The 24,851-nt window shown below is 46.8% G+C and overlaps 1 protein-coding gene across 1 annotated transcript in view; it reads left to right on the top strand.

Annotated features, from left to right (window-relative positions):
* The window catches only part of FBN2 (fibrillin 2), a 969,744-nt gene that overhangs the window by 903,557 nt on the left and 41,336 nt on the right, over positions 1 to 24,851 (top strand). The window contains exons 54-58 of the mRNA XM_085632710.1: positions 13,113 to 13,235; positions 13,532 to 13,663; positions 14,599 to 14,724; positions 16,836 to 17,042; positions 22,266 to 22,391. Of these exons, the coding sequence (XP_085488836.1) occupies positions 13,113 to 13,235; positions 13,532 to 13,663; positions 14,599 to 14,724; positions 16,836 to 17,042; positions 22,266 to 22,391 (714 nt within the window). The remainder of the gene's footprint in view (positions 1 to 13,112; positions 13,236 to 13,531; positions 13,664 to 14,598; positions 14,725 to 16,835; positions 17,043 to 22,265; positions 22,392 to 24,851) is intronic.

Below are 24,851 nucleotides of genomic sequence, written 5' to 3'. Positions count from 1 at the left end.
CACCGAACCCTGCCCTATCTGGCACTTACTGGCCTTGATAGTGAGGCCTGCACTGTGCAGAGCCTTCAACACTGCGCAGAGGTATTGCAAGTGTTCTTCCCAAGTGGAGGTGAACACAGCAATGTCATCCAGATATGCGGCGCTGAATTGCTCCAGCCCGGACAGTACCTGGTTGACCAGTCTCTGGAATGTGGCAGGGGCGTTCTTCAACCCAAAGGGCATGACACGGAACTGGAAGTGCCCCTCTGGCGTTGAAAACGCAGACCTCTCCTTGGCCCCATCAGTTAAGGCAATCTGCCAGTACCCAGAAGTTAAATCAAACATACTGAGGTAGTTGGCAGCTCCCAACCGATCCACAAGCTCATCAGCTCTGGGGATGGGGTGTGCGTCAGTCTTCGTGACCGCATTGAGACCACGGTAGTCCACACAAAACCTAAGTTCTGGAGTGGCACCTGGCGCAGCAGCTTTTGGTACAAGTACCACTGGGCTAGTCCAGGGGCTGCTGGAGGGCTCAATCACCCCTAGTTCCAACATCTTAGAAACCTCCTTCTTGATGCTGGCCCTGACCTTGTCAGCCACCCGGTAAAACTTTTGTTTCACAGGCATGCTATCTCCCGTGTCCACATCATGGACACACCAGTTGGTGATACCGGGGTTCAGGGAGAACAGAGATGCAAACTGACCCAACACATGGCGATAGTCCCTCTGCTGTTCTGGGGTCAGGGTGGGCGAGAGGACCACTCCATCCACTGACCCATCTTGCTCCTTAGCTTCCAGGAGGTCAGGAAGAGGATCACTATCCTCCTCCATCCCTGCATCTGTAGCAAGTAGCATTGTTATTTCAGACCTCTCAAAATGGGGTTTGAGGCGGTTCACATGTAGGACCCTCATGGGGTTCCTGGGAGACCGCAAGTTGACCAGGTAGGTCACTTCACTCTTGCGCTCCACCACCTCATATGGCCCAGTCCACTTGTCTTGGAGCGCGCAAGGCTCCACTGGCGCCATCACCCACCCCATCTGCCCAGGTTGAAATTCCACCAGAGTGGTATGCTGGTCATACCATCTCTTCATCTCATCCTGGCTGGCTTCCAGGTTCGCCTGAGCGAGGGCCCTGAAGCGCTGTGTCTGGTTGCGAATGGCCAGCACATAGCTGAACACATCCTGGGGGGTTTTCCCAGGGGATTTCTCCCAACCCTCCTTCACCAGACTGAGAGGTCCTCTAACAGGGTGCCCGTACAAAAGCTCAAAGGGACTGAACCCTAGAGACTTTTGTGGTACCTCCCTGTAGGCAAATAATAGGCATGGCAAAAAGATGTCCCACTTCCGTCTCATGGGCTCTGTCAGCCCCATGATCATGCCTTTCAGGGTCCGGTTGAACCTTTTAACCAACCCCTTTCCTTGAGGGTGGTAAGGGGTGGTGAACTTATAAGTTACCCCACACTCCTCCCACAGAGACTTCATATACCTGGAGATGAAGTTGGCACCCCGGTCAGATACCACCTCTCTGGGGAAACCCACACGGGAAAAGATCCCCATCAACGCACGGCCCACCACCGGGGCTGTGGTTGTCCTGAGAGGGATAGCCTCCGGGTACCGGGTGGCATGATCCACCAGGACCAGGATGAACCTTTTGCCCAAGGCTGTCCTGGGGTCCAGTGGCCCCACAATATATATCCCCACCCGCTCGAAAGGGGTGCTCACTACAGGAAAAGGCTGGAGAGGGCCTTTGCACTTCCCTCCAGCCTTGCCACTTGCCTGGCAAGTCTGGCACGATCTACAAAAGGAACCGACGTCCGTCTTCATCCCGGGCCAGTAAAAGTGGGTGGCAAGCCTTTGTCGGGTCTTGTCCTGCCTGAGATGTCCTGCAAGAGGCACGTCGTGAGCCAGACCCAGTAGAAAGTCTCTGAACCCTGCGGGTACCACCAGGGTACGTGATCCACTGGAATCAGCAAACCTAGGCTCACTGTACAACAAGCCATTCTCCCAGTAGAGAAAGAAGTTCTTTGGATCAGCACCTGCTGCCTGGTCTGCAGCCTGGTGCCGCAGACCTTCAAGAGTAGGGCATGTCTTCTGCGCTCGGCAGCACTCCTCTCTGGAGGGACCACCCTCTTGCTGCCAATGGGTCAGCTCAGGTATGTCTCCCAGCTCAGCTACCTGTTCCCCTGTAGGCTCCAGGGCATCCCCCTCAGGGTCTGCTCCTTCCTGGACCGTGGTAACAGCGGGGGTGGACGCACCACGCCCCTTGCCCTTCCTCGTTCTGGCAGGGACCTGGGCCACTGTTTCAGGCTACAGGTCTGCTTCACAACCCTGTCTGGCTGCCATGGATCGAGTGGTCACACAGACCCACTCAGGCAAACCCAACATCTCCAAATGAGCCTGGCGTTCCACCTCCTTCCAAGGGGAACTCTCCAGGTCATTACCTAGCAGAGAGTCTGCTGGCATGGATTGACTCACAACAACTCTGAGAGGACCTGAGACCCCCCCCACTCAAAGGGAACATGTGCTACCTTGCAAAGGCGCACGGAGTTGTCAGCTGACACTACAGGGTGAAGTACATCGGGAATGATCAGCTCCTCAGGGACCCACTGACACCTGACCGTAGTCACACTGGCTCCAGTGTCCCTGAGAGCCTCCACCCTCTTCCCATTGATGGTCACCCACTGCCTGTCCTTCTTAGTGTTATCAGGGACAGGGGTTTCCTGGACCATCTCTGTGTCTCCTAAAGAGACAAGGGCCATAACTGCTAATCCCTCCAAATCACTAGAAATTAACTCCCCACCAAAACCTACACTAGCTATACCCGGTGTTGGAGCACCAGAGGGTGCCTGGGATTTCTTGGGACACACAGGGGATTTGTGACCCAATTCCTGACAGTGATAACACTTAAAGGGACCCCTGTTATCCGACCTGCCCTTAGGGGGCCAGGTTGGTTTGAGTTTTGACTTGGGGGGCTGGGACTGGTTACCCTGGGAACTATTTTGGGCCCCTTGTGAGAACTCCTTTTGGTTACGCTTGTCCCCCCCACTCTTCTGCTGGGGACCCTGCCCACCTTTGGCTATGGTACCCACAATTCCTCTGTGGACCCTGGTACTGGTCCAGCGGTCCGCCTCCTTAACAAGCTCAATGGGGTCCATCAGCTTGCTGTCAAAAAGATGCTGGCGCAGCTCTGGAACACATAGACTACTCAAGTGCTCCCAACTAATTAAATGTAACAACCCCTTATAATCAGTTACCTTGCTGCCCTTCATCCAACCTTCCAGTGCCCGCGAGTACAGATTCACACACTCCATCCAAGTCTCAGTCTCTTTCTTCTTGGAGTTCCTAAACTGCAGTCTATACTGTTCTGTAGTAAGTCCATACCTGAGACATAGGGCCTCCTTCATATTGGGATAGATCATGGCACCTGCTAATTCTAAGGGCTCTAGAGCATTCCTCCCAGAAGCCTCAAAATGTTTCCACAGGCCCGTCCCCCAATGCTGTTCAGGCACACCATTCTTTCTCAACGCTATTTCATATGAGGTAAACCAGGCATAGATATCCTCACTCCTATTATTATTCTGTACCAAATCCTTGGGGATACATACTTTACCCCCCTGCACTGGCTGTGCGCTGCCACCATTGGAACCGGACTCCGCCTGCTTGGCCTTGATATCCAGTTCTCTCATGCTCACTTCATGAGCCAGAAGCAGTTTCTTCTCTTCCAAGGCACGGGCATTCTTGCTCTCCTCCGCCGCCTTTTCCTTCTCTACTTCCAATTGCTTCATTTTTATTATTTCCAATTCATGGTTTCTCACCCTTTGATTCTCCTCCAACTCCTCTGGAGTGAGCCCCCTACTGGAATGGGAGCTGCCAGCCCTTGAGACTGGACCTACCACGGGCAGATCTTGGGGAACAAAACCATTCTCTTCATCTGCATCAACTTCCTCTTGGGCCTCCCACCAGGCCTTCAAGACTCTTTGTAGCACATTCTTTCTAGATTCGCTTTTCACATGGCAACCAAGGTCTTTGCAGAATTGCTTGAGCTCCTCAACTTTGTACGAATATAGATCCTCAATGGAAAACTCCAATTCTGCCCTCTCACTTGTTGCCACCTGAGACATTATGCTCTTGAAGAGTTGCTCAAAAATAGAATTAAAAAAATACAGTATGTGGTTGTATAATGGTCTGCACTTAAACTAGTGATGTACACCAATTACTGTGGGTCAAGTACAAATACAAGTTCAATCCCACCGCTGCCACCAATGTTAGATCTGGGGGTCTCTAGTTGGCAGGGTAGGTACCACTGTCCAAGTAGGGACCCTTGCTTCTAGTCAGGGAAAGGGGGATACACTGTTAAGATAACCCCTGCTCACCCTCTAGGTAGCTTTGCCTGAGCAGTCTAGGCTATCAAAGGCAATGTGTAAAGTATTTGTACCAACACTCACAGTAACACAGTGAAAACACCACAGATTTACTCCACACCAGTTTTAGAAAAATAAGGTATCTTTACTAAAAACTTCACAAGACCAAATACTACAGAAAAACCAACATACAATTAAAAAGGTTACTTTAAAGATAGTTCAAGAGTTTGCAGAAAGTACTCCAGGATGTAAAAGTCAGTGTCCTGCACAATGCGACTCTCAATGCACAAAATGCGACACTCTCGTGCCCAACAGTACCTGTAGTAGCGATAAGGTTCCCAAAAGCTATAACAAGGAAGATGGCAAAGGCGATGCGATACTCCTGAGATCTTGGGGAGGCTTTGCAGCAGCCCTGCTTCACGCAGCAGAGGTGGATGCGCCGGCTCCGATCTGTAAGGGGGAGGATGCGATGACTTTGGCTTTTGTAGCGTAGGTTTATTATGCGGAAGCTTCACGCACAGGTTCGATGCGACGATCTTCGATGCGGCGCGATGCGTGGCGCAGCGCGGACTTCTGGCACTGCAACCATCGATGCGTCGCGGTGCGCGGCACGGCGTTGACTTCTGGCGCCCCAACCCTCGATGCGTCACGGGAGGGGACTCTGCGTCGACACACGTAGCGACTGGATACTTTCACGCACCGGCAGTGGTGCGGCCCGCAAACTGGTTCTGCGACGACCCTCGCAGCATCAGGAATCTTCACGCACCGGAACGATGCTCGACGCACTCGGCGATGCAGGGACTCCGGGTGCTGCGATGACGCCGCGATGAAATTCTCCTCGCACTCTCGTTCTTGCGAATCGCAATCGGATGATGCGTTGGGTACCAGTTACTCTTTTTCACGCTTCTGCTTTCCAGCTCCCCAAACACAGCAAAACGATCTCCTGAGGCCCCAATAGGCAAGCACTCCAAGGCAGGTCAGAACTCCCTCAGCAGAGTTCCAGGGGGGCTGACGGTGAAGTCCTTTTGTTCCTGGGACTTCTTAACAGGGAGCCAGCTCTTCTCAGGCCCTTGGAGATCAGAATCAAAAGAAGGGGACACAGCAAAGTCCTTCCCCTCTCCTTGGCAGCAAAGCAAAACAGCAAGCAGGCAGTCTTCTCCTCTTCAGTTTCTTCCAGCTTTCTCCTTGGCAGAGGTTCCTTCATAGTTCCACAGTGATCTAAAGTTTAGGTGTCTGGGGTCCTCTTCTTATACCCCTCCAAGTCTTTGTCTCTCTTTGTTTCAGTGGGGGGATTCCCCTGCTCAAACCGGTTCCTGGGTGTGCTCTGCCCTGGAGCACCTGGTTCCTTTCAGAGTGAGAGGCAGGGTCGTTAGACGCTCAGCAGGAGGTGGAGCCTTCTTTGTGCTGGCAGAGGCAGAGTCCTCAGCCTGGCCAGCAGGGGGTGGAGCCAGCATTGTGCTGGCAGAGGCAGCCCTACTCAAACCCAGGGTCTACTCCTCCCACCCATCTAGAGCAGATCTCCCTATTCACCCTGCTGCTGACTCATCCAGACTCCTGGAGCCACCTAGCCCATCAAATGACACCAGTCAGCCAATCTGCACACAGGCACACAGGAAGGTTAAACAGGAGAATAGCTACTTTCTAAAAAGTGCTATTCTCACACAGTGAATTTAAAAACCATCTTGCTAAAAATATGTATAATTAAATTCTGAACACAAAGATACCAAACTTGGATTTTCTATCTTGCCTTTAGGGGAAGATAGGCATGTAAACAGCCTCCCCCATTCTGTCCTAGTGGCAAGATAGCCTCTCAGCAGTGAAAAACTAAAATGGCTGTAATTCACTACCAGGGCATGTTACACACCTCGGTACATGCCCTACCTTTCAGATACACTGCACCCAGCCCAGGGGGGTACCTAGGGCCACCATAGGGATGCCTGACATGTACAGAAAGGGAAGGATAAGGCCTGGTCAGTGGTTGCACTGGCCAGGTCGACATGCAAGCAAGCCTAAGACATCATTTTAGTGCTACTCCTGTGGGTGGCACAATCAGTGCTGCAGGCCCACTAGTAGCATTTGAATCACCAGCCCTGGCACATTCAGTGCACTTTACTAGGGGCTGACAGGTGAAACAAATATACCAATCATGGATAACCAATAAATATAACAAGTTGCCTAGGGAGCACTTGCACTCTGACACTGATCAGCAGTGGCAAAGTGCCCAAAGCATCTAAACCAGCAAAAACGAAATCCAGCATAGCGTAAAAAATACAGGAGGTAGAGGCAAAAAAAGTCAGGGGTAACCACGCCAAAGATGCCAGGTCTAACACTTACCTTAGAATATCCCCAGGCGTCAGGCTGGATCCGGAAAGTCTTTTCGTTGCAGTTCCCCTGCACGTCAGTAGGTGGCGTCGCGCGGCTCCGTGTCCGTGACTGGCATCGTATGCGCCGAGATGACGTTACGGAGACTACTTAGGCACCACCCATACGCGTTGACGTTAGTTCTTTCTTTTTCCGCGCCAGCAAGCGCAGATCCGGTTAGAGCACGTACCTTAGTCACTTTTTGACTACACTTTAGAGCCTTTTGTCTTCCTTTTTCTCCTTGGTGCAGGTAGCGATGCCTGGATTTAGGTCTTGTGGGGCCTGCCATCGCAATATGTCGGTGGCGGACCCCCACGATGTTTGCCTCTACTGCCTGGAGACCGACCATGACTCCCGGTCCTGCAGGGACTGTTGGGCCATGGCCTTGAGGGAGCACTGCCGGAAGCTGCTGGAGGTCCGGCACTCATCCCAATGCCGCTCCAGGTCCAGGGACCGTTCCCGGATACGCTCACGGGTCTGCAGTCGTCGCTCCTCAGGCTCCAAGTCTTCTCCCTCGGATTCCGGTAAGCGACGACATAAAAAGAAGTCGAAGAAGCGTGTTCGCTCTTTGACGACCCCCCGTCGGTCCTCGGATGCAGACGAGGTGGACAGGGGTACTGCCCCTGTGGCCCCTTTGGAGCCTGGGAGCCCAGCGGCCTACCCACCTTACCCGGGTCCGATCGCGACTCCCGAATAGGTGCAATAATTTCTTGCCACCTTGGACCGCCTTTTAGGCCTCGAGCCCCACAGTCCCGTGTCCAGATCCTGTTGGACTGTCGGCACCGCTGGCGGATCCAGCTTCGGCACCACAGAATCCTGCGCCGTTGGCTCCGGCCCTGGCGCCACGAGGTCCAGCGCTGCCGGCTGCGGCCCCAGCGCCACCCTCGGCTCCGCCTCTGGCGCCACAGTGGGTGCCGTTTGTCTAACCCTTGCCCCGGTTCTAGGACCATTTTGTTCCTACCTGGTATCCGCAATGGGTTGCGGCGCCGACTCGGCCCCGGCCGGCGCCGTTTCCGACGCCGTATGTTCCTTCTCCGGCTCCAGCTCTGCCACCGCGGTCTGTTCACCATGCAACCTAGGTGGAGGATGACTGGGAGGGGTCAGAGGACCCTGTTGCCCGTCAGTGTGACTCCGAGCAGGACTCGGTGGAGGACTTGGAGGACGCCGGCGACCTCGATGTCTCTTCTGACCCGGGGTGTGCATCTCCCCGCCTACCATGGAGGAGGGCACCTCCTACACGTTGGTGTTCCGTCAGGCAGCTGAGGTCCTCAACCATCGATCTTCCTACAGTGGCCCTCAAGACTAATCTCCTCACTGAGGTGCTCTACACAGCGTCCACTTCGTCGGAGCCCCTGCTTCCCTTTAACAACACCCTCACTGGCGTCTTGTTGGGCACTAGGTCGAGGTCGGCCATAGGGGCCCCTGTGGATAAGAATGTCGGCAGGCGTCACCACCCGGCGCCTGGTGACCCCGCGTTTCTGACCACTCATCCTACGCCTGAGAGCCTGGTCATCCAAACCTCGACGTCGCAGAGTGCCTTTCTCACGGCTCCGCCGGATAAGGACTCTAAGAAGCTGGAACAGTTCGGAAAGCGGTTGTTCTCTTCGGCCAGCTTGGGGCTGCGGTCGGTGAACACCGCCTGCTTATTGCGCCACTATTCCCACGCGGTGTGGGATATTGTTGCTCAGGTGTTGCCTCAGTGTCCTGAGGAGGTCCACACTGTGCTGTCCCAAGCAGTTCCTGAGGGTAAGGATGTGGCTAAGTTCGCTATTCGGTGTGGTTTGGACACCGCTGACTCACTGGGCAGGGCGATTTCTATGACTGTGGCGCTTCGTCGCCACGCCTGGCTGAGATCCACTGGGTTCTCGCCTGATGTCCAGAGCTCGCTCATGGACATACCCTTTGATAGCACTTGCCTGTTTGGCGATAAGGCCGACAGTGCACTGGAGTGTTTTAAGGACTCACGGTCCACAGCCATGTCCTTGGGTCTTTCCGCAAAAAGCCCAGCCACTCCTGGGTTTCTTTCCTTTCGTGAACATGGCAGAGGCACCCAGGCATGTTCCTTCAGCAAGCCTGTGCAGAACCAGCCTCAGTGCGGACGTGGCTTCCGCAGGGTTGGGTCTGGGAATCAGCGTGGGGGTCAGTCCACCTCCACCCCGCTGCTTCTACCTCCAAACCTTCCTAATCCGAGCTTTGGGGAGCACCCCACGCCGGTGGGTGGCAGGATCCACCACCACCTCCCCCACTGGCGCGATATCACATCGGACAAGTGGGTGTTGCAGATCATCCGCATGGGTTACTCTCTTCCCTTTCAGTCCTCCCTTCCAGCCATGCCACCTCGGTGCCACTGCATGTCGGGGGATCACTTGGTTCTTCTCCAGCAGGAAGTCACAGCCCTCTTGGCCAAGGGGGCCATTGAGTGCATTCCTGGGCCGGAAGTATGGAGTAGTTGTTATTCCCACTACTTTGTGGTCCCCAAGAAGGACAAAGGGGGCCTGCGCCCCATCTTGGACCTCCATAACGTCAATCGCTTCCTCCGGAAGGAGAAGTTCAAAATGCTGACTCTGGCTCAGGTCCTGGCTGCCCTCGACCCTGGAGACCGGATGGTAGCGTTGGACTTGCAGGACGCATATTTTCACATCCCCGTCCTGCTGGCCCACCGGCGTTACCTGTGGTTCACGCTAGGCCAGGAGCATTTTCAGTTTGCCGTGCTCCCCTTTGGCCTTACCAGTGCCCCTCGGATGTTCACGAAGGTGATGGCGGTGGTCGCAGCTCATCTGCGCAGGTCGGGGGTGTCAGTCTTCCCTTACCTCGACGACTGGTTGTTGAAGGCGGGCTCGCCCCAGGCAGTCGTCATCCGCCTTCAGACTACGGCTGATCTCCTGCATTTGCTGGGGTTCTCCATCAACGTGCCGAAGTCGCACCTGAGTCCCTCTCAGAAGCTCCCCTTCATCGGAGTGGTTCTGAATTCGACGCTGTTTCGGGTTTTTCCTCCCGAGCAGCGAGTCCAGGATATTCAGGTTATGATTCCGGTCTTTCAGCCTCTGTCCCGGGTTTCGGTCAGGATGACCCTCCGGCTCCTGGGCCTGATGGCCTCCTGCATCCTGCTAGTGCAACATGCCAGATGGCATATGCGGGCTCTGCAGTGGGACCTGAAGTTCCAGTGGGTGCAGCATCAGGGCAACCTGTCCGATCATGTCCAGATCTCGGAGGGCACTGCATGACAATTGCAGTGGCGGCTGACGAACCACAATTGGGTCAGTGGCAGATCCCTCTCCCTTTCCCAATCGGAGCACACAGTGGTGACGGATGCATCCCTCCTGGGATGGTGAGGCCACTTGGGAGAGGTGGAGATCAGAGGACTCTGGTCTCCGGCGGAGTCCCGGCTCCACATCAACCTTTTGGAGCTTCGGACGATCCGGCTTGCACTGAAAGCATTCCTTCCCTCTGTCCGGGAAAGTGTGGTGCAGGTGTTCACGGACAACACCACTGCCATGTGGTATTGCAACAAACAGGGCGGGGTGGGGTCCTGGACCCTATGTCAGGGGCTCTGCGCCTCTGGACATGGCTGGAACATCAATGCATTACCTTGGTGGTGCAATACCTGGCAGGTTGTCTGAACACCAGGGCGGACAAACTCAGCCGCCAGTGCTTGATGGATCATGAACGGCGTCTGAGCTCGGACAAGGTGCAAGGTCTCTTTCAACAGTGGGGAGAGCCTTGGCTAGATCTATTCGCCACCGAAGAGAACGCGCAATGTCATCAGTTCTGCGCTTTGGAATTTCCAAGGCTGCACTCGCTCGGCGACGCTTTTCGTCACGAGTGGAGTTGCGGTCTGTTGTACGCCTTTCCGCCAATACCACTACTGCCCAGAGTGCTGAAGAAGATTCGGCGCGACTGGGCCCAAGTCATCCTTGTGGCTTCGGATTGGGCACGAAGATACTGGTATCCCGAGCTACTCAGCATGGCGATTGTTCTCCCGCTCCGACTGCCTCTTCGGGAGGATCTTCTGTCGCAGCAGCAGGGGACGGTCCTCCACCTGAACCTGTCCAGTCTCCATCTCCATGCGTGGAGATTGAGCGGCGACAGTTGACAGCTTTTGATCTTCCCAAAGTCTGTGATGTCATTCTGGCAGCCAGGCGTCCCTCCACTAAAACGGTATACGCCTGCAGATGGAACAAGTTTGTGGCATGGTGCACAGCTAAGACTGTGGATCCCCTTTCTGCCCCTCTTTCTGAAGTCCTTCTGTTCTTTCTTCTAAACCTCCTTTCCTTTCTATTCATCCGGACAAGGTGGTTTTACGGACTCCTCCTTCTTTCTTGCCAAAGGTTGTCAAGCCCTACCACATCGGGCAGACCATCACTTTGCCTACCTTCTTTCCGCCTCCGCATCCTTCTAAAGAGAAAGAGAGGCTCCACCGTCTGGACCCCAAATGTGTGCTCTCGTTCTACCTGAAGCGCACGCAACAGTTCCGGGTGGATGACCAGCTCTTTGTTGGCTACGTGGTCGCAAAAAGAGGTCGGGCTGTGCACAAATGGACCATCTCTCAGTGGGTCGTTCTCTGCATCAAGGCCTGTTACTCATTGGCTAAGAAGGAGCCTCCTGTGGGGCTACATACCCATTCTACCAGGGCAACGGCAGCCACTACTACCTTGGGACGCGGCGTCCCCTTGCAGGACATTTGTCAGGCAGCTATGTGGGCCTCGCTGCACACGTTTACCAAGCATTAGTGCCTTGACAGTCAGGTCCGAAGAGACGGCTTATTTGGCCGTTCTGTTCTCTGTGACTTTCTGGTGTAATCTATTTGCAGACCCACCACTGGGGTTGGTATTGCTGGGGTATCTATTCTAAGGTAGGGAATCTATCACTAACGTGTCTCTTTCATATGCACAAGTTACTACTTGTGTAAGGATATATCTGTAAGAGACATTAGTTAGTGATAGATTCCTTACCACCCCGCCCATCCTCCCCGTTCTGCGAACTGATTTCTAGGGTTAAGGTCATCCCTTTCAGGGCCCTAGTTTCATGGCACCGGTGGTCAGTTTCTTGCATGGCTTTTCATTCCTGGCGTGGAAAGTCGTGTACAGAACTGACGTCAGCGCGCATGGGTGGCGCCTAAGTAGTCTCCGTGACGTCATCTCGGCGCATACGACGCCAGTGATGGACGCGAAGCCGCACGATGCCACCTACTGACGCGCAGGGGTACTGCTACGAAAAGTCTTTCCGGATCCAGTCTGACGCCTGGGGATATTAACTAATGTCTCTTACACATATATCGTTACACAAGTAGTAACTTGTGCATTAGGGATGAACCTGAAATTTCAGAAATCCAAAGGATTAAAAGATGTTTCTTCACATTCAGACACTATACTTTTCACTCGATGGAAGACTGGGAGTAATCCTTCTGTGAAGGGTTTATCCATCGAATATGAGGAGTATTTCAGTATCTGTGCATTATCGAACCAGTCCAGTGAAAGTTGAAAGGGCGAATCAGTAAGGGAATATTTCCTAGCATTAAGTACACCGTTCTAAGGCAGGTTCCAGGTGGGGTGGGAAAAAAATGGTGCCTGATTATCTTGATTAACTGTGACTAGGTAAATCATTTCCAATTTATTCAATCTATGTTAATGTTTTCCATCTTGATATCCAAAAAATCTGGTGTGGGTCACTCACTTGCGGTTCATTGCTGGCCGCACCTATCCTAAAGGGGCAAATGGTAGGTGGTAGACAGGAGATCATTCCTCATCCACCTCTGGCGAAGAACAGCATGTATAGGTAGACACATTGTAACAGTGAGTGTGGGCCTTGCAAGATTATTTCTGTCAAATATAGGATATGCTGAATTTTACTCCTGGAGGGCATTAAAAAGGGGTTTGCATGAACTAGATTAAAATAAAAAGAAGGCTCTTGTCAATCATAGTTGGGTAAAAAAACAAAAATCCAGTACCTCCTCTTCCCACTATAATGAATTTCTTAAACCTCAAAATTAGAATTTTGGGGGGATTTTGTGTTCAGTTTGGTTGTGTTTCTGTCCATGTGTCTCCACCTCAGTGATTCTTTTGCTTCTCAAATTTGAGAGCCAGAGTGCACAAAGAGGCACAATGTGACTGAGGATTTGCTTTGTGTGAAGGGGCTAATTGAGAGACCAATTGCTATTTTGGGTTAAGGTATTTCTTCATGTATCTAGTCACATTTTCTATCAGTGTACTGGAAACATGTAAATCCATTAAAAAACCTTCACATTAACACTTGTAAATTATATAATAAATATTTACTTGGAAGATGTTTGTCATAGTTACAGGAATATCAACATAAAATATTATGTAATAACAAGAGCATCTCATAGATGCATTTGGGTTAGACAAAGAGTTTTATTAATGGTAACATTGATTATGTCTTTCCTCTCAACAGATATCAATGAGTGTGCTCAGAACCCCTTGCTTTGTGCATTTCGATGTATTAATACCTATGGTGCTTATGAATGCACATGCCCTGCTGGATATGCACTGAGAGATGATGGAAAAATGTGCAAAGGTAATCTTGTCCTCTTTAGAGTGAGGCATGCTTTAACTGTGTTTCTTTGTAATTCTATATTTTTTCCTTTGTGAAAGACGTCAATTTTGTCTGGTGAACCCATGCAATATATTTATTCTTAAAAGATGTACACCTCAGAAAAAGGTACCAAACACAAAAGTGGCAGGACATGTGTAACTGAAGTAAAACTTTAACATTGTTTCACCACGTGGCATGGCTGAAAAGAAAATATATTCTGAACCAAACCTAAACTAGATTGTCTAACTGTGGGTAACCTTTCCAATATTGTTTTGTAGACCTTGACGAATGCTCAGAGGGGCTTCATGACTGTGATTCAAAGGGGATGCTCTGCAAGAATCTCATAGGTACATTCATGTGCATATGTCCACCTGGAATGACTCGCAGGCCTGATGGAGAGGGATGCATGGGTAAGCTTTAAGTACAAAATCATAGTTTTAGTTAATTAAATCATTATCATCTAGGTTGTGTTTTTCAAAGATTCTATATGCAAACACAGTGAACACTTGTATTTAATATCAGATAGAAATATTTACTTTATAATAGTCCATAGATGAGTATGATTCAAAGATCACATCAGATGCACAGAAAAAGCACATTATAAATGGAAAATAGAAATCCTAATTCACAGAATCAGGACTATTACACTACTATGGTGCACTTAGAAATGCAGAAAGGTTCTGTCATTATGGACGAATTAACATATTCTCAAGTTCAAAGTTTTGTGAGGGGTTCAGAGCATCCTGGGCATTTGTAAGTGGAGCAGCTTGCAAGATCTCAGTCCCACAGTTAGTTTCCACCCTAAAAGCACACATATATTTCTTGCTATCAAAGACAGGAATTATTAAGCTTTTAGCATGTATTTATCCTGTGGGAACAAAAAGATTACATGTTCAAAAACTCAGGTCTCCCACGTTTATGCATGCATGCACAGGATTTTACCTAGTGGATTTGTTCAAGAGTATTGTTATACTTTCAAGTACTTCAGTACATTTGCAGATGAACATCACCTGAAGTAGATCTGGGATCCTTATTCAATTACTGTGAAAGTTTAAAATTTACTCCAATATTAGAAGTAATTTAGCATTAGCAAGTCTTCACTATTGTCTTTCGAATTGAGTTCTATGACACTAAAAACCTAGGACTTTGCTCCCTCAGCCAATAGCTCTTCTGAATAATAATACAAAATGTAGAAGAACTATGTGTGATAAAAACAAGTTTGGCTTCAAACTGTAATTCTGGCCTATTAGCTTGTGCCGCTTATTTCATTTAGATGTCAAACACATGTGCTTCTGCCCCCTCTCTCATTCTCCCTTCATTTATCTCTCGGAATTTTAAAACATAGATGAGAATGAGTGCCGCACCAAGCCAGGCATTTGCGAGAATGGTCGATGTATCAATGTAATTGGAAGCTACAAATGTGACTGCAATGAAGGATTTCAATCAACCCCTTCGGGCACTGAGTGTCTAGGTAAGGTATTTTCCCCATTCATGATTTGCACTTTTTGTTTATGCACTATGCTGTAAGGTAGTTTGTTTTTGATTCAAATAAGTATGTACTCTGATAATAAGATGTAACGTGAACTGCTCCTTTACCATATGAATATCGTATAGATGATATCAAACTACTAGAATCTAACCATTTTAGAAAGAGCAGTGTTACTTTTAACTGTTAAGCCATCACCTTAACATTTTGCTATCCCCCATTACCAAAGTACTCCTGTTTTCAGAGAAACTCTATCAACTTGTTTTAAACATTACCTTCCTGACTTGAAACCTTTTTCTATTAATGAATTTTTATTTACACATCTATGGCTTATGAGGCAAATCTGCATGTTCCTTCCTAGTCATTTACCACAAGGTGATTAAACAGCAAATTGCTGGAGGTGTTGCCGCAAACCAAAGAAGGTTCCTTCCTATATATCACTCAGCAAAATTTCCGATTCAGAAATTACCTTTCAGACTTGAATCCTCTTTCAATAAATGAATTTGCATTTACAAATCTATGGTTTATGGAGTAACCCTCCTGTGACTTCCTGGACATATACCACAATGTGACTACATGGCAAATTCCTTAAGGCTCTGTCACAAACCAATGAATTTTCCTTCCAATAGCTCACTTCAGATGGCCGGCATCACTAAGGTGAACCACGGATAAAGATCTGCAAACTATTGGTAACGTCAGTTGCAACTCAGGCCTTAAAAGATATACCTATAATAAATAATTTGTCCCAAAGAAAACCACAGACATCTGAAATATGCTTTCACATTTGTACTTGATTTAGCCATACTGTATTATGTGCTTTAGTATGTGAGTGGACTTTCTAATGTGTTTTTTATAACTGTGACTATTGTACTGTGCAAAGTGTTTGCTGTACTGTCAGGGAACATTGCTTTGCTAACAAAACCATAAACTATGGTACTGTGTTATACACATAACCATAATGGAAGTTCTTTGTAATGGGTTGTGCTGTCTCTGTTAATGATGTCGCACAATAGATTTTATATTTGTGGGACACCGCCTGACCACCTACAAGGTTATGTTGCTGTGAGCGCAAGAAAATTACAATAAAATGTTTTCTGGTAACATTGTGGATATTACATTGTATTGTGGACAACATTGACATTAAAAAGACGTATGTATTACATTTCAGCTGCAACATTATATGCATTAAATGCATTTCAGTCTGTTACATTATTATACAGTATCACCAAGGGATACATTGCATTATAGTTCAGTGTGTTACTATATTAAAGTTTTACCTAGTTGGCTCATTACTATCCCTTTCACACAACGAAGAAGCCATCGGACATGGTGTTGTGTGCTGGTGGAGGCAAAATTCCAGCGCTGAACCTGCACTATGCAGTATTCATCTGTAGCGGCCTGAGGAAGTGCAGCCTATAACTGTACCACAGGCTGTAATGGAACTAGTGCACTACACAGACTAGCCCTTGGGTTAGACATGGTGATTGACTCTATGAATGAGTGGTAACGGTACAAAACCTTGGCAAAATTTGCTTTATTTTGAAAACGTCTAGAACTGTACTACCAGCAGAGAAGCACCGACCATGCATATGCAAGATAAAACCTGCACCATTACTGCCCCTGTCATATATGGTCTGTGTGTATAAAGGGAATATATAGATCTGCTTCTGCATTACTGTATACACAATGTGAATGAATGAATACTGCAGTGCTGCTGTTGTTTGTGCAGCCTCCCCCAAACCACTGTACCAAAGAAAGTTTGCATGGTCTGAACTTTTTATCTATTATTGCGTCCCTCTTAGTTATTTTTATTTCTTAATAAAAGATTTGGAGTTAAAGGCTAACTGGCCAAGGGTTCTACATGAAAAATGTACTGCATGTATTAGCAATGTTGGAACTAAGCATTATCTCACTACATTTTTCTAGAGGTCCCAATTTTTTCTCTTTATATACCAGTGGTATATACGTAGAGCAAGCATTCTGATCACAGTAGTAATGAGCACTTTTAAATGTGAAGCCTATCGCATTAGTGGAAGTGTTACTTCAGACTCAAATCCACATGCACTCACTCTCCTAATCCTGTTTTCTTCCCACAGACAACCGCCAAGCCTTTTGCTTTTCGGAGGTGTTGCAAACAATGTGTCAGATGGCTTCCAGTAGCCGTAACCTTGTCACCAAGTCAGAGTGTTGCTGTGATGGAGGGCGAGGCTGGGGTAACCAGTGTGAGATTTGCCCACTCCCTGGAACTGTTCAGTACAAGAAAATCTGCCCACATGGCCCAGGCTACAACACAGACGGAAAAGGTGTGGACTAGTGATAGTTGTTTGAGGAGTAGGCATATATACAACATGTACCTTGATTCAAACAAGGTTCTATCTAAGTCTAGCTGTAATGTTTGTAAGTAGCTATTTGCCATGCATAATGCTGGAAAGGTACAATCACCAGTGTGTCTCAAAATCTGCTGTAAAAATGCTTGCTTTTTAAATGACAGTTATCTGTTTTCTTAAAGAACGGAAAATTGGGCCTAATTCTATTCTTTTTCAGGGGTGGGCGGAATTCACGGAGTTACAAAAAACTCTATGAGATTCTACAGAGTTCAGTCAATGCGTGGAAATCGGCACATCCCACTGCTTAGGCTAATTGTTAGTGCCAGGAGCTCTTGTTCCGTGCAGCAAAATCAGAGCAAACTGCACCTCTCAGCACACCAGAGGGAGCTGCTTCTTTGCTGCCGCTCGAGTAGATTTTCTACTCGAGCAACAGCTTTGTCACCGCAAAAGGTCGCGACCGCACTGTTGAGAAAATCTCACGAGGGCCCTCCCACCACCTGAAAAATCGCGATGGGGATGCCAGTTCCTACTCGCACATGCCAATTTACAGTTCACGAGCCACACACGAGAAAAAACTCCACCTCACAGCGGTTGGCAGAGTTTGCCCGGAATTCCGCGTTACAAGCGGAATGCAAAATAGAAAAATCCCTACAAACACTGCCGGTGGCGAGGAATTTATCACCCACTGCTAATTATTTTGGGCATCTAAATACAAGTTGGGGGCACAAAACAAATCTGCAAGTGTGATTAACTAGATCTTGAGTTATAGAACTGGGATCTAGAGGGGGTTATAGCCTTAAAGTAGGACGCTTAGTGTGATAGGCCTGAAATGGAGGGTGTCAATTGATCAATGTGGTTTGTTGGAACATTTTGGTTATTCGCCAACATTTTGCATGGGTTACCATTGTGTAATTATTGACCACAAGAAGCTGCTCCTAGTGTGATATGACCTTACTACAGTTGTGAGTTGAGTGTGGACATCTCACAAAAAGTGACGGACTGGCCTCACACACCACCTGGTGTCATGCTTCATCATCGGCCAGTCCTCGCCCTCCAAAACCTTCGTTTGATGGAGGGCGGGCATACACCTGGAGACAGGGATGCACTCCTAAACTAAAGAGTGGGGGCCCATGGGGTAGAACGTGGAGTTAAAAATCATTATAGTTACTAAAGAATATTTTTAATGTGATCAGTAACTATATGATGCTAAAAACAAATAGCGGCAGGTGGGGTATTTAGGTGTCCCCTAGCCGTCTAGTGTTAGGTCGACATGTTTCTGCCTTCTTGGCCCGAGCGGGTCCAGGGCATTCATCAGGACCTAGGTTAACAAGAAGAGGGCTCCGTTCTTACCAACTTGTGGCAAGAGAGTATTCGGGCGGACGAGGAGCAACACCGTAGGCTGAACACGGGACACCCTGCCTCAGATAACTGAACAGGAGTGTCTCCTCCTTTATCCCCCCATGTGGCAAGTAGTCTGTCTGACTAGGGCTTTACAGTTGGAAGCCATCTAGGTAGTGGAGTGTGGCCTACGCCACACCTGCGCAGTGGTATTCTCTTGCCACAAGTTGGTAAGAACGGAGCCCTCTTCTTGTTAACCTAGGTCCTGATGAATGCCCTGGACCCGCTCGGGCCAAGAAGGCAGAAACATGTCGACCTAACACTAGACGGCTAGGGGACACCTAAATACCCCACCTGCCGCTATTTGTTTTTAGCATCATATAGTTACTGATCACATTAAAAATATTCTTTAGTAACTATAATGATTTTTAACTCCACGTTCTACCCCATGGGCCCCCACTCTTTAGTTTAGGAGTGCATCCCTGTCTCCCGGTGTATGCCCGCCCTCCATCAAACGAAGGTTTTGGAGGGCGAGGACTGGCCGATGATGAAGCATGACACCAGGTGGTGTGTGAGGCCAGTCCGTCACTTTTTGTGAGATGTCCACACTCAACTCACAACTGTAGTAAGGTCATATCACACTAGGAGCAGCTTCTTGTGGTCAATAGTAGTTATGGAGGCCGCTAGCTCCTAGCACCCCGTGCCTCCTGTTCCCCCCTCCACACTTTGTGGAGTTCTTCTAGTGATTGCTTACCATTGTGTAATCCCTCTCCAGAAATAGATTGGATTAGGTGAAACATTCAAGATTGATAATACAAATGGAACACTCCTGAAATTCATGGTGTCTAACAAAGGGGTTTCTGGTGGTGTTGCTGTCTGGACACGTCATTCCAGTACATTTGGTGAAGGAGTTCTTATGGTATTATACTACTTGTATTGCTTTCTATGAATGCTACTGTGAATTTTTGAGAATTTCCTAAAATTCTGAGGGGCCTATTTACAAGCCACTTGTGCCGCAGGAGCGTCACTTTTAACATGGGAAAAAATGACTTATCGGCGGTGCAAAGGGCTTGTAAATAAGCCCCTGAATTCTTAGAGAATCATAGGCAGATATATAGGATTCTAATATTTGTAGCTTTTTTTAAATTACTTTCAGCCTGCAGCTTTCGAAAACCCTTTCTACTTTGGCTATTTACTTTCAAGTCAATGATTTATCACTAATTGTATGTAAAGTTAGCACAAGAGACTAACTTAATGTCTGATATTTCTATGAAAAAATATGAGTACCAAAGTCAGAGATCATTTGGATTTTTAGTGTGGAAAATTTGTGACTGCTGTCCTCTCACATCATTCGCAGTATAAAGCTATATGCATGCCTAAAATCATGACAAGAATGTAAACATTCAATATGACATATTTCACACGTAGTGGATTGAGCATTGAGCATTTGAGTTAGGACTCATATTTTCAAGCTGTCTTCAACTGTTTGTGCAATGTCCTAAGATTTCATAAATGTAAAAACCAGTTAAAATTAAAATAAAATTATAGGTATTATGCACAGGATTTTCTCATGCCGGTAAATGTGCTTTTTCATGGCATCTCACTTAGGCGTCAAATATCAGGACTTTGTTAGTTTATGAACCCTATACAAACATCTGGTGCGATAAGGACCACAACTTTCAATTCTGATTTTTCCTCCACACAATTATTGCAGGTCACGCCTGTCAGAATTTGCCAAGGAAAAGGTGTGCTAAATACCAAGGGGTTCACACATAGGTGCGTAAAGTAAACCAGGCAAATGTCGACCGAAGCAAAGTTCTAAAGGTACAAAGAACGTTTTGAGTGGTTTTAAGCTATTTTTTTGGGACGAGCATCAGAATCCCCATTTTACCCCGGTTCTAGGATTCTTCACCGCCTGAGAGTCACCGATGCTCGCTCTGCATCAGAGACCTCCCATGTTTAATTGTCCGCCTAACTATGTTTTTCTACTTATTTCCTAATTACTCCTCTCCCACTATATGCCCATCTTTCCTTCACCTGGTGCGTCCTAGATTTTACAATCTTTTTGATGCTCTTCGCTGTTTTCATGTAAGAGCGGCATCCGTTGTTCTTACTCTGAAGGGGTGAGCTGTTACCAGGATATGAAACCAAGTCAGCATCTGCAGCCTGCTCCTCTGTGTAATGTTTTTTTTTTTTTGTACGGGTTTTTTTTTCCTGAGCCCTCCAGCACTTTTTTTGTTTACAGGGTTTGCTTCCCGTGGCTCCACCTTTCCCGAACCATGGTTTTTCCCACCTGGACCTGCTGATGGGGGTTATCCTCTGGTGTAGTGCTGGCAGAGAGGTGTCAGCACAGTCACATATGCAGTTTGAAGTCCGCATATAGCTTCCCACAACTGGTGCAAGTCATAATCAGTCAATACAATTAGAATACCTGTTAACTGGTAACCCCCTATGTTGCAGTGGCATCTTTATCCTCCTAGCTCTCAGGCTCTCAAGAGATATTTTTTCTCAGCAGGTAAGCAACTATGCCCATCAGGGTTAATATGCAGAATTTCCCTTTCGACTAGAGGCTGTATCACACAAGTGCCCTGAGGCACTTTGGTATTTCAGAAGGGGCAGACGTCACTTGTGCGGTCTCTTGTGTAATACTGATAGTGCTGGCGCACATGTAGTGCTAGGACTACATTGAGAGGCCATTCTCTCATTTGCATGGGGGTATGGCCTCATGCGGCATGAGGCAATCTTTTTTCCTTTGCTCCTGCACCACATTAAGGACATGGGCGGAAAGGCAAAGAAGCTGCCATGATGCAACACAAAACAGGTAGTGCACTCTCAGTGCACCCCGAGGGCATTCTCCAGAATGGACAAAAGGGGTTCTATGGACCCCCAGACATCCCTCTGAAAGTGTGTGCAGTCACTCACTACTCCCACCTGCAAGGGGATCTCTGTCTCCTTTCTAAAGTATTTTACTCAATGCAGGGCAGCTCCGAGTTTGTAGCCATCCTGAGGGCAGAACATTCATTATAATCGTGTGTGCTTAAAGGTGCATCACATGATACCGGCCCAGGTCTATAAATGTGACTGTTAATTGTGGAAATCAGCCCTTGGAAAGCAAATAGACAGTGGCAAAAAAAAACTCTTCCAGTGCTCCTCCGGCAGGTAGGTACGGATTCTTCTAGCTTAGCAAGTAGGAAGAGACGTATTGATAATTTTCATGTTCTGGAGGGTTCTGAGATGCCAGTGAGGCAAGCCTGTGTTTTTGAAAGGAGACCAACATTGCAGAAGGTCTTTAATACCCACTAAGGGAGCACTGTGCAGATGCTTACCTAATTTGCAATGGATTTCACTAACCTCTACTCTGATGCTCTCCTAAGACTGCTAATTGGTTCAAAAGCGTGTCGCATGTGTGTGAATATAGCATAGACATGCATACATTATGCCCAAGTTACTTGGCATTCTCATATGTTCAATGCTTTGTAAATCGGGTAAAAACTAGGCATCAGTTAGACGTTTGTGCTCATATCTCAGTAATCTACTGTTGCTCACCGGTTTATATTATTCAGTATTGTTAAAGGAAAACTCAACAGTTCAAGGGAAATGCATTTGTTTTTCCTGGCACTGCCCAACTCGCTTTGCATATATTTATACAAGTTTGTCTATTGAGAATTTCTACTTGATGGTTGGGCATAAATCTTCTTTCACCCCGCTATTTCTATGCTTCCTTACTACATTAGTCTGTCAGCATTTTTAAATACAAGATGTTATTTAAGCATGTATTTAAGTTTCCGCGTATAATGATTAGAGATGTATGCTCGACCATAGCCACACCTTTTTTTACTGTTCCATGCTTTCGATTCACAGATATTGATGAATGTAAAGTAATGCCAAACTTATGTCGAAATGGCCAGTGTATTAACACCATGGGCTCCTTCAGATGTTTCTGCAAGTCTGGCTACACCACTGACATAAGTGGAACATCTTGTATTGGTAAGATATAGTTTGCAAATCCTTATCACTCTTTTAGCAATACAATCGACTGCTACAGAAAATAATTGGAAAAGATAAGAATTCTATAGTCATGTCCTTATTCAGAAAGCAAGTTATGTGGAAAAGATATTACCTATCACCAGATCAAAAAGATAGTCAAAGAAGGGTCTTCTTGCTGTGAGCATGAGAGTCAAATAGGACTTCTTTAAATCATACACATCTCAGTGTCACGTGGATCCATACTACCACTATAATACAAATTGGTGTTAATGGAGTCTGCATTGTGTCTGCTCATTCAGAAAATATACTTATTCTAGTGGCAGGTTTGTTTGTATTACTTTAATGCCTCATTCCAATCACCTTAATGACTCCCTGCATTGACTTTTGGGTAATGTGAGATCATGCACGAGTATACTGAAGATGATCTGACAGAAGGGACATCTACATTGAATTGAAATCAGTTTGCACACTATAAAGACTATGCATCTAAATGCTTAATTTAATCAATAGTGTACATACTTATCACCCTCAAATGACTACCTAATAGCAGGTTATGGAAGATTCATATACAAATTAAATAGTAACATTTTAAGTAGCTTTGCAGATTGGATAATGTTTCTCATAATTGTTGAGTCCTTTAGTCTTGTACTCCAGATAGCTTGTCCAGATCGGCAAATTGTCCAACAACCACATCACCAAAAGTGAAAAACTGAAATTGGAAAACGGTAATAGCCAGTCACTCTGAGACAAAGATGTGTGCGGTCTAACTAGTAGAGTATTGATTACAATATTTCCAGCATAACTACCCACAATTTATTTGGCGTACATTAGGAATTTTTTTAAGTGATGAGTTAAAGGCTTCTGTTAAACTGCATTGAGAAGAACTACCTCTAGCTGTACTGTGTCCAGTGTACCATAACAATGGTATAAAACAATACAGGGTAGCTAATGCAGCAGTGAACATCTTTGCATGAACAACAATAACATTAACTACTTATCTGAAAAAGTTTAGGTTCTCAAATATCTAACCCGAAGTCTTATAATGAAGAAGAAGCAGAAGCCTTCCATAAAAAGCATACATTCCTGACCTGATATAAAGAAAGTAATCAGCTGAATAAAACTGGCAAAGAAGAGCAAGTGAGCTTAATTAATTATAGGAAAACATTCTCTAGGAAGCAAACATAAGTCAAGTTACAGACTTTTGGAAAACAAGTAAGCACTTACCTGTTGGTTTTCATCGCAGTTGTTGTATTAATTCATTCCTGTAGAAAATGCTTTTTTTAAGCCACCTCCATGGGACTGATGCTGCTGGGTTTTTAGCTGCACGCTCGAGCACTGCTGATTGGTCTCCGTTGTATATGCTGTGATCTCAAAAATGTAGTAAAATGTCTAGTCCCCAATTGTCATATTTAACTTTTCAGGAAGGTCATAGTACATGCTGCAGAAAATACACCAGTGGCATGGAAGATTAAATGTCACCAGCAGAATGAAGCACCAGAAGCTTTTAAACCTGCAGCTCTTAAAACTACAGGCAGGCCTGTCAAAATAACCATTTTTGACAAGCAGGAAACTCCACTTTTATATATTGAATAAGTCAATCCTAAGTAGGCATTCTAGCCCACAAGGTAGGACGCCTAATATTTAAAAGTGGAACATGAAAAAATGTCATCTAAACAGTTGTATGGCCCAACACTCTCTTGCCTGCTTGGTAATACCCTTTATTTTGTGTGCCATACGGGAAGTATTACACTCTTGAGGTTAAGGCCAACTATGCCTCTTTGAATTGGCAAGTTAATTTGTAAATGTTAGGTGTACTTACACAGAATTCAAAAGCAAGTGATAAAATGTGAATTAGATTCAATTCAATCTTGTATAGTTGTGCAATGTATCACTTATTGTCAAATCATTCAGTTAAAAAGGTTGACTGGTTTTACAATTTTCTTAGACTCTCTTTATTGTCCTTGATTGTTTTCAGAAGTAATCATGAATTGCATCACGCTGATCTGTGAAAGTATTTGTATTAACATTCTTCATGAAATGTATCAATGTTGCACTGTATAATATTTTTTGTTCACATTCTTTGCGAAATGTATCTAACGCAATATCAAATATATTTACTGTGGTAAGTTCACAATCTACCATTAATTAGCGAACCATCCAGCACTTCTTTTTCCCCCTATGTGGCATTAAAGCCTGGGGCTTTTTCAAGGCTCGTGTTTTCATATAATACAGTCCTCCAATAAAACAAAATCCATCACAGGCTAAAATCTGTTACGATGGTCAGTTTCTGCCATCCTGTGCTGCGCGGCGTCTTCAGTCGGAAATAATGGCTGTATTATATGAAAACGTGATCCTTGAAAAAGCCCAAGGCTTTTGGAGAAACATGTTAATTTCAGAGAATAAAAACGCAGTGTTTTCTGCTACATGTACCTTGTCATTATTCTTTTGGATACTTAAAAA

The sequence above is a fragment of the Triturus cristatus genome, chromosome 2_1 (genome assembly GCF_964204655.1).
Source record: "Triturus cristatus chromosome 2_1, aTriCri1.1, whole genome shotgun sequence".
NCBI classification, from domain to species: domain Eukaryota; kingdom Metazoa; phylum Chordata; class Amphibia; order Caudata; family Salamandridae; genus Triturus; species Triturus cristatus.
The sequence above is the reverse complement of the archived record's forward strand: the minus strand, read 5'-3'. Positions and strand labels throughout refer to the sequence as shown.